Source organism: Hesperophylax consimilis, chromosome 1, assembly GCF_061612785.1.
Source record: "Hesperophylax consimilis isolate HC1 chromosome 1, BYU_Hcon_1.0, whole genome shotgun sequence".
NCBI lineage: Eukaryota > Metazoa > Arthropoda > Insecta > Trichoptera > Limnephilidae > Hesperophylax > Hesperophylax consimilis.
Genome location: NC_142836.1, coordinates 22,079,064 through 22,090,374, shown reverse-complemented (window position 1 = coordinate 22,090,374; position 11,311 = coordinate 22,079,064). Strand labels below are relative to the sequence as shown.

The following is an 11,311-nucleotide window of genomic DNA, read 5'->3' as shown; positions in this document are numbered from 1 at the left end:
ATTAATTATTCAGAGTACTAAAACCACATAAAATGAGTTATTCAGAGTATTAAAACCACATAAAATGAGTTATTCAGAGTACTAAAAGCACATAAAATGAGTTATTCGGATTACTAAAACCACGTAATAAACATAACAAGGTTTAAAAATAATCCAAAGCAAATTGAATTCGACTTACTTCAGTTGAACGTGAACATTGTTGTTTTTATGAAACACACGAATTTAATATTAAAAAATGTACTTATAGAGATGGACGGACTTTTTGTTAGTTTTAGAGTACCTTCTCGATCATGTAGGTACCTACTCATCGTACTCGATGATCAACTAATAATATTTAAGTAGGTACTCTTACATACTCAATACGCATCCTGATGTAAAAAATTTCAAGAATTGCAAAAAAATATTATTATACTAATGATTTCCGCGAATAATCGAGGTGATTTTCTATAGATGAATAGAGCATTCCAATCAACTATAAAACTCTTTTCATAAAATTTTACAATTATTGAAGAGTTATTTTTGAGTCGCAAATATCAGTGTTTTTAATAACAGCACCTTAACAGGCCATAGATAGTAAGTTACTTACTATCTAAGGCCTTATTTCGAGCCCCAGATCTACAGCTACATAATATAGTCATGGAATAAATTTTTTTTTTTTTTTTTTTTTTTACAGTATTACCGCACAAGAGTCCCAACTGCTCCCGTCTGGAGCCAGTGAGACTATGGCATCCCCAATTGGGGTATGTTGTGAGGCTGAGGGTATTGGGGAGGGGAGGGAGATGGGGAAGAGGAAGGTAGGGAAGTACCTGGCTATTCAGATCTGGTCACCAAACACGGCTAAAGCCATTTCAAGCAACGTTTCAATTCTGAATGGTGGTCTTACACCAGGGCGATACTGAGAGTATCTTCCACTCTGGAACGTGCCGCAAATATACTATGTATTATTTTTAAATTAATTAATTGTGAAATAACACAAATTAATCAAATAAAATTTATTTGCGCACGCCGGGTTCGAACCCGCGACCGTCGGATCTGTAGTCAAAAGCGTATACCACTAGACCACGCCGGCCGTCAATAAGACTATCGAAGAATCTCATGATTATTTTTTAGTGATAAGTTCCAAGTTTCGTCATGGAATGAACATTTAAAGAGTAGGTAGGTACCTACCAAGATTGGTCATGGAATAAAATGCAGCTCCGTGTTTTATGGGGGATGAAAAATAAGAACCTGTAAATCCGATCAATGTTTTTGGCCCTTCAATGTTGACGGTTTCAACATTTAAAAAGATCGAATCAAATTCAGAACGCGGAAGGAAAAATTCTTCCAACAACGTAACCAATTTTGAATAAGATAATTTGATGAGATCAGAAAATATCTAATTTAAGTTTTCTTCTTTATTCTATGTAATTTACAAATATAAACACAGGTTATAAATTATAAAAAATCACATTCATCAAATGTTAAAACCTAATTTAATTGGCTTAATTTTCAGTGCTTTCCGCCATTGGAATTATTGTTTTTATTTTACGTAGACCCTCCAAATTAAATGAATACCCGTACTATGGTTGTAGAATATTAAATAATAGGGTTACTTTGGCCCTGGAGGGTAACATCAGCTTCTCGCCACATCGCAACCGCTTTAGCGATTGTTGTGATTCCTGCCGAAAATGATAGATGACAATATAGGCGCTTTCCTCAGCGCTATTTAGGTAAATTTGTGTATGTATGCGTCTGTCAGTGTTGCTCAAAGTTTTTACAGTGACACCATTCGTTTTAAGGCTTGCAAACTTGGTTGTTAAACTGTGATTTTTGAAAAGTTTACAATGATGAACAGTATTTTTTGTAAATGTACTTAGGAGTGTGACAGTTGTTAATTCGAAAGGTTTTACATAAGTTTAGTTGCCTAAATTTAGGAAACGAAATCTCGGTATACTTTGGCCCATGTTTCGAGATTTTATTTATATTTCAGAAGTACATTTTAATTTTGCTCACTAATCCTAAGAGCGTTTTTTCAGAAACATATTCATTCTATTTACTATTGTCAAGCTATCGGGAATGAGATTGTATGTGTGCAGTGTGCACACACCATCATGGCTCTTGTTTCTTTTAGCACTTTCAGTCTTTACTGAATTTGTGCACAGTTTATTATTTTGTCTTCTGCAGTGTTCAACTACTTGTATAGTTTTCATGCGCCCTTGAGGTGATTTTGCACAAAAACAGAGCTATACAAGTCATCCAATTATTATTATATGTTGTATTCGTGTGTATAAATCCACTGTGGATTAATAGGCATTTGTTATATTAGTATAGTTTTCTGATTTTCAGTAAATTTGTTTCATTGTATATTTTTTAGTGGAGGTATGTGTGCTATAGTTAAAAAGTTTTTTATGACTTCATACTGTATTATTTGTAGGTAGTTTAAATACGTTATGGACATGTTTCAACATATTTCAATTAGATAATTTAGTAGGGAACTACTAAATTAAAGTATAAGCCCCCCTTTACGTGTGTTCGTAGACAAATTAATAATACACCAATTAGAGGGATATTTCTTTCTTTTATTTTTTGTATGTGATATGTAATCCCAGGTATATTTCACAAACTGAAATTTGTAGGTTTTTCCTTCTATTTGAAATGGTTTATGAGACTCCGTTTATTTTTTGGTGAACTAGAGAAAATATATTTATTTTTTTAATTTTACAATAATTTTCTAAAGTTTGCAATCTGCTATTACGGTTAAGTTTAAAAAGTTGATTCGTTTTGTAATTTCACTTAAATTAATTTCTACTTTTGAACAAAATCCTTTCATGGAGTTATATTAGTCCATGATAGTTTTTTTTTTTGTAGAAAACTTGCCGGCAAAGTAACCCTATTTTATGGAAGACGAACATTGGCCAATTACAGATATGCAATTGAACACATTTGTTTCAACTTGCGCATCGCAACATGTTAAACATATCTCTGAGTTGATATCAAAATCATTGTAACACTGATATACCAATAACAAAAGAAACTACTGATTCATGATAAACATTCATATCTTGGTACAAAGTAAACAGGAATAATTTATGTAATAACAATGTATTGTTAGAATCAAGAACTTCACAGACCTCCGTGAATATTTTCTGTAGTTATATAGATTTTGTGATTTATCATCAGGATTGATTGGTTGGTGAGCGGTGGTTTTAACAAATTTCAATTAAGTAAACTGAAAATTGTTCATAATTACCTAAAGATTAAAAGGTAAATAGTAAAAACGCCAGGTGTGATTTTGTCAATTTATTTATTAATAACATTAGTGTGTATAAAGTAGTATCACGTTGTAGTACACGAGCAACTCAATATTATATTTTATTCTAGTATAAATATAAAAAAGACATCAACGCGTTCATTATAAGTCCCATTACCTCTCACTACGAAATATTTATCACGACCATAGACAAATTAGCGGACACTTAAAATATTGAGAACTTTCCACTTCAAATTCACTGTGAAGTAATGGATTTTTCAATGTCATATTTGTCTATGTTCAAACATAATTTTATTTAATTTTAGGTAAAACGTCATACCTATGTTTAGGCATTAGGTATGTACCAGTGGCGTGCATTGCTCTGTTATAAAAGGTAGGCTGTGTTTTTTTTTAAACATTAGATCCACACAATTTATTTTTCTCAGGGTCTATGTCATATTTGAGGAAGCTGTGTGGAGGATATTTTTAGGGAAAGGAAGGATATAAACTTCTGCGAAGAAAAAAGGTATGACGGTAAGAATCTGGGATCAATGTGTCCAAGAGTGACGGACATGAATCCATCCCTCCCACTGCGGTGCAAAGCAGGTGTGTTGGTTATCTAACAAATGGTTCCCGGGGCGGCGGTACCCATACCCGCCTCTCAAATTGTATGTGGTTAGTTCAAGTTCGGGTATGAATATTTGAAATTAACAACACTTTAATTATCATCTTCCGCTGATTGTCGTTGTCAACTGAAAAAAATGAACTTCAAGATCTCAGAAATTGGTCGCGTTATTTTTATGATTCGTTGTTTTATTAGGACAGGTACAGCTTTTCAGCTTTTATGGACCTGCACGCCACTGGTATATATGTACCTAACAGCTACTAAGGATGAATATAATAATTAGAAAATAATAAAATTACATCATTATACCTAACATCATCTTATCAATAAGTAAAAAACTAGAATCGTAAAAAATATAAAAATAAATTTAGGCACTTTCGAAAAAGTTTTTAATCTATTTTAGCCAAATACATTAAAATTACCGCGAAATTCATTAATATTTATGTATTACCCTTATGTAAATATTACATACCTATCTATAAAATATTTTCTTACGAATTAGTTTACGGGTTTTTTCAGATAAGTTTCAAAATATGACCAAATGTCCAGAATCAAGCACCTTTATCTAAAAAAGGAAAAATATGTTTACCAATAAATGCTTAGATTATAGAGACTATTTTTTTTAACTACAATTTTGTTAAATTGTTTAAAAATAATTTCATTGTGATTTTCATTGTTTCAGAGAAAACAAATAATTTCATTGTGATTTTCATTGTTTCAGAGAAAACAAATTATTGCGTCAATATTTTCGACCTCTGGGGAAGAATGATAAGAATTTTTACCCCGTTAAAGCGACTGCTTCTTTTACCAGATCAGATTAAATTATGTTATATTTATTGCTTTTAGCTGTTTTTTTATCTTACTTTTAATTAATTCTGTCTGTAAGACAAGAAGGAACATTTATGAAATATTATATTATGTTGGTAGGTAGATTTTTATTTTATACCTACTATTAAATTTATGTTATTTTATGTGCATCAACATTTTTTTAGAAGCTTGACTTATTAAATAGATATTTATGCAAAATGTAAAAAGAATTTGCCGGTTTTTCACTATTCTCTTGATAGCTTATCGTAGAGGCTAACGTATTTTTCCCATTTATGATTTATTTATTTATAAAGTCTGTGTTTGCTATTGAATACTCGAACTTATGAATATAACATAATATATTGGATAAGTTAGCCGAGTTTTCTACGGTTCTATGATATTTCACCAAAGTGAAAATTCAACACACCTTTAAAAATTGATAGTCATTAAAAGAAGTGAAATAGGAAACTATTAAACCTAGTTTTTGTTTCATCACTTTTCATGATTTTATATCACTTTTTGTAGGTGTGTTGAATTGTCATTTTGATGATTTACCCGGTCACCGTTTTCTACGTATTTATGTATTTATTAATATAAGCTTTTTTATGGATTCTATCAAGAGAATGATGAAATACCCTCAACATAATCTAACTTTTCAATGTCATTGCTCTAAAGCACTCCTTTGTTAGCTTACATTTTGATTATAATATCATGAGCGATTATTATAAAATTAATTTTTGTATTTAGCTGGTTTTCGTGACAATAGCTACCTACCTGAATAATTTAATTTATTTATATAATTGGTGCTTTCTGATTCTGGAAGGTGTTAATTTTACATTTCCATTCTGTTTATTGGGCAAATTAGAAATGATAGTGCTTGATTATTGTGTTGTATATATTATAAGAAGGTATATAACACACAAACAGTCGTGTGTGGGTTTTGTTTATTTGGCAAGAATGCGTTGTTTATCTTCATTCTTTAAAAAATCAATAATAATATCGTTATTGCCTTAGTCTATACATCTCTTAAATAAGTGGGTAATTATGAGCACATTAAAATTCACGTAATACACTTTATCTTTATAAACGAACAGAATAAATTTCCATCAAAATAATTCATGGTAAACTGTGTCGTGTGAAAAGCTAACACTAGCGACATCTATTAAAACACATTCGAACTATTTACTAAAGTTTCCTTGTCACCTACAAAAACATCAACAAGGAAGCTTCAATGCAAATGGAAAAGAATGTAAAGTGAGTAATTCAAAGTCGAACAAAAGGAAGCAACATGATTTATAGATTATGACAAATATTATAATATGTATATTAATTTATTAGTTACTGCGCGTGCTCGAGCAGCACCCTCTGGTGAGCACTGTTGTAACTATCAGCAATTTTGTTCATGTAGTTTCCGCGCTGTGCCGTTAGTGTCGCTTTTTCGGAATAGTTTTTTAGTTTATTCATTTCGTCCTTATCTGAGGCGTCTCGATCCTGAAAATGAACATTCTGATTAGTATATTGATGATTGCGTTTTTAAATTTGTTTGCAAAAATACGTATTAAGCCTATTTTAACACAATTTGAGATGCAGCATTGCAGTAAATGCAAAAACCAAACCCATAAATACATTTTAATTTATTCATAACGACATTCCGTTAGACAGGTGTTTAGTAATTTTAGTAAGGTTCGTTCTCAGATTACTAATTAAGTGGAAACGGAAAATCCGAAGAAGGAAATAATGCTTAGATGGCATTATGAAATCTGAGAAATAGCCTTATAAGTTTTTATTTTTATTTATTTCTGAATATTATAGTATTAAGCCTGTGACAGACCACGCTATAAGCGCGCTATATTTGCGTTTCCTGGCCTATTTTAGCATATCACTCGCAATACATTCCCATTGGTAGTGTATAGCGAACTGAAATAGGCCAAGCCATGATGCGTATAGCGTAATGTGTCGCTTACCTAAATGTTAAAATCTTTTTCATATTTTTAAATTTCCCCTTTATGATAATAAATACGCAATACACAGACTTCATTACATATAGCTAGGCACGGACGTATATAAGGGGGGGGTCTTGGGGGTCCGGACCCCCCCCATTGCACCGCGCCGATTGTAGAATACGATAGTTTCTTAAGTCCGCCACAGTGCGGGGAGCGGGGGAATGGGCAGTGCCCCCGCCGCGGCGCGCCGCCGCCGCCCGCGTTTCGGCCGCGCGCACCATACCAAGCTAGAATCTAGTTTAGTCTATTTTGTCTCTTCGCGTTGCGCAGTTGTCAGTTGTTTTAATACAGAAAGAAGTGTCGCATTTAAAAAGTATGAAACGATCAAATCAGGTATCTCTTTTGAGTTTTTTTTCTAAGAAAGAGAGACCAAATCCCAATGAACTTTTATCAAAAGACAATGTGGAATCCTGTCATATTGAAGAAGTAGGAATAAATAGAGCGAGGCCATCCACAGATACTGATGACGATGAAGTGAAGAAAGGTAAGTCTCTTGTTTATTTTATTAGGAAGGAACCCAGTTACTAGAATTTTAAAAACTTTTATCCTGCTCTTATTTTTATTCCCAGAGAATTTCTGTAAACAAATGTTTTGCCGTGAGCATAAAATATTTGACAAATGGTAATTTCAGTGTATATGCGACGTGTACCTAAGTGTTATAAAATCATTTCGCCTTTTAACAGAAAGAAATACAATTATATTTAACTAACAACTAACTGGTGCCCGCGACATTGTTCGCGTAGACTTAATTTTTAGTTGAAAATTCTTATTCTTAACATAACTTTTTAGTTTATGAACCGATTGGAATGAAACATAGACTAAAATGTTAAACAAAACCGCATACAAATCGATTAAGCCGTTTCTGAGATTAGCGTGGTCAAACGCACAGACAAACAGACAAAAATTTTAATAACTATTTTATTGACCTCAGTAACATAATTATAGTGCGTATGAATTGTTTTTTTTTTGTAAATATTTATGTACTTACAGAAACGGAACGCTTACGATTTAATTATAGTATGGATTAGAGTATTAGAGTCACAAATTATTATTATTATTCTTACAATTAAATATGACCAAAAAGCTGTTTGAAGATGGGTATGTGCTGTTGTTTTGTTTTTGTCAAATATGTCTTTGTTACAGCCAGGATGGATTTGTGTTCGGCTACGTCCGCAGCCGCAGCCAGGACGGGTTATGATATTGCGCTCTACGTATGTCATCCTCCAAGCAATGACGAGGAAAAGCTGAGAGCATTAAAAGAGCTTTGGACCCCTCCGGATACATTTAAATTTCCAGTCACTATCACTGGTAAAAAGAAACTTTCTTTTCAACGCCATTGGACTACCAGGTACTCATGGCTTGTATATTCAAACGTCATGCAGGGAGCACTTTGCAAAGTATGTGTTTTATTTGGAAAAAAGCATGGCGGTCGTGGTCAGCAAGAACTTGGAGCCTTGGTTAGTAAGCCATTTACTTACTGGAAGAAAGCTTTAGAGAGCTTTGATCACCATGCAGATACTAAGTATCATAAATTTGCTGTTGAGCAGGCAGCAAATTTTGCAAGGATCATGGAAGGAAAAACGTTTGATGTTATAGAGTGCATGAATGCAGAAAACAGTAAAATTGCCGAAGAGAACAGAAAAAGATTGAAAGCCATTGTTGAAACAATTATTCTTTGTGGAAGGCAAGAAATAGCACTAAGAGGAAGTCGTGATTTTGGAGAAATTGGGATAAATGAACCCGAACATAATGATGGTAGTTTTAGAGCACTTCTTCGTTTTCGTGCGCGATCTGGCGATGAAGCACTTTCATGCAATCATTTACTAACACAAAACATTCACAGTAGAGCCATGTATACGTCACCAGGAATTCAAAATCAAGTGATTGAACTATGTGGTAGTGCTATTCAAGCGCAAGTAGGTACTTAATAGGGTCAAAGAGGCTGGTTTTTTTACTGTACTTGCTGATGAAACACAAGACATATCACGGCGAGAACAATTAGCGTTATGTTTACGATACGTACACTGCTCATCTGGGAAATCGGTTATACGGGAAGATTTTTTAGAATTCATCCACGTAGAAGATGTTTCAGCTCAAGCTTTGGCAACGACTATTATATCACATCTCTTATCATATAATTTGGATATGGATAAATGGATTGGTCAAGGCTATGATGGCGCTGCAGTGATGAGCGGCCGGTTACGGGGCGTAAGAACAATAATCGCAGAGCAATACCCGAGAGCGCAATTCGTACACTGTGTTGCTCATGTTCTCAACTTAGTTTTAGCGCATTCATGTGAGATACCAATAATACGTAACTGTATCGGAACCATTAAGAGCGTAATAAACTTTTTTCGCCTATCACCGCTTCGCGACGGACTTTTGAAGAAAATTGCGGATCAAATTAATTCATCTCATTCAACGCTTATCTCTCTTTGTGAGACACGATGGACCGAGAAACACGTGGCTGTCGAAAGATTTGCAGAAATGGTTCCCGTTATATGCGAAACACTTGGGGCACTTCAAGATGCTGCTAGTAGCGACGTCGCTACTCAAGCATACCATCTTCAAATCGCTATGGATAACAGCCAGTTTATTGTTTCTTTAGTTATACTGAGAAAAGTTTTTTCATATACAGCAAACCTTAACAAAGCAATGCAGAAAGTCAATGTCGATTTGACCAACATTTGCGAATATACAAAAAATGTAAAAACGACTTTACTAAATGTTCGGAACGAAAGTCAGTTCGCAATAAGGAAGTTGAGTCCATTTTTTTTATTTTTTTTTATCAATGTTCGCATTCAAACTTAAATACTGGTATTTTTTTTTTTTTTTTTAAAGTTTGTTTTCATAGTTAAATTAATTCTCAAAGTTTAAATTTTATTAAGCCCGCCAAAACGAGCGGAATCCGAGCGGTAACAGGCGGGGTGTAGTGTGACGTCATTAGAACTGTGAAAACCACGTCGCTTAAGCATTATGTATGGAAAAAAATTTAATTCTTCAACAAGGAATTCCAGTAATTTTTTTACCAATGTTAACCGTCTATTATAATTGATGTTATTAAAAAAAAAAAGAAAATTGATTAAGATTTCATAGTTAAATTAATATTTTAAGTTAGAATATTTGCTTTTCACGCCCGATACGGTACTTGTACGGTATCGCCGTCGCTACTTGTTGACGTTCCCCGCGCGAATTCAGGACCACCGCGCAGAAAAGTAAAGACCAAAAGTAAAATAACGGTTTACAGCCCAGTTCACTGTGAGACTTTTCTGAGCGGCCGGCGGCCTGAAGTGTATCACATGCTTTGTGACATGTATAATAATAAAAACATCTAAGTTATGCAATAAACAACATATTATTATAAAGCACTATACGAATATGTATCTTTAGAAATCCATTTCATATAATAATAATAACAAATACGTACATATATTTGACAAACCCAAATAAACCTTTGGCCTATACACCTCTCTCATCTAAATCGACCATCTCTCATGTAATAGAAAGAGATGCACCATAGGTGTTCCGTTGTACGTACAAGTCACGACACATGTGACGACAGAATTCTTTCGACCAATCGTGGAGCGTATACAGTATATTGCTATTGAATGCTTTTTCAAGAACGTTTAACTAATTGTAAGAATAATAATATAGAAATATATTTATATATTTAGAATCGATATTTTTTGATCTACATGAACATATTTTTTATAAGTCAAAATATTTTTCACTCAACTTCCTTATTCTTTTTGAGCAAGCACAGCAGATGAGTTCAAGCGATATAGTAATGCCAAGAATAACTGGAAGGCAAACCCTGCGCAATAATATTGCAGCAGAAACTGCCGAAATATACTACCGACGAAATGTGTTTTACCCTTTCATTGATCATGTTATTACAGAACTCGACGCTCGTTTTAAACCACATGAATCGACGATCGAAGGAATTCAAATCCTGCTACCTGAAAAAACCAGTAATGACTCCAGGATAAAAGAAAATCTTAACAAGATTACACAAACATTTCTGGGTGGGGAAAATAAAGGCACAATATTTCTGAGTGAATATGAGATATGGCACAATCACTGGAAATCTGTAGCACAAAAACCTGCAACTGTGATCGACACCATCGATAACTGCGATGATCAGTTTTTCCCTTTAATAAAAAAGCTTCTATTTATTTTAGCCACACTCCCAGTGTCCACTGCAACCCCTGAAAGATCTTTCTCTACATTAAAGAGGTTAAAAACTTACCTAAGAAATAAAATGGGCGACGAAAGACTTACTGGTCTGGCTTTAATGAGCGTACACCGAGATCTGGCGGTGCAACTTGATTCCGAAGAAATTATTAATCAGTTAGCAATTAAACGTAAAAGACTAAATGTATTACTTTAAAGTAGTGTCCGACCGAACTTTCGGTTTCGGTTTCGGCCTAGTTTCGGCCAAAAAACGAGTTTCGGCTTAGTTTCGGTTTCGGCCGCCATCCAGCCGAAACTACGGCCGAAACCGAAACTGAATTCGGGAGATTTCGTCCTGCGGTCGGACATGTTCGGTGCACTGAACTGCGAGCCACAAAAACACTTTTTATTTTCATTATATTCAAATAAGTATTATTGCATTAAAAATATTTTGTCATTGTAGGTAGGATGGTA

At 33.9% G+C, this 11,311-nt stretch overlaps 1 protein-coding gene across 1 annotated transcript in view; it reads right to left on the bottom strand.

Moving 5' to 3' along the window:
- Positions 1–3,266: 3,266 nt before the first annotated feature.
- Positions 3,267–11,311, bottom strand: part of LOC149426447 (very long chain fatty acid elongase AAEL008004-like) — a 93,949-nt gene continuing 85,904 nt past the window's right edge. The window contains exon 10 of the mRNA XM_089651679.1: positions 3,267–6,152. Within this exon, the coding sequence (XP_089507805.1) occupies positions 6,000–6,152 (153 nt within the window). The 3' untranslated portion in view covers positions 3,267–5,999. The remainder of the gene's footprint in view (positions 6,153–11,311) is intronic.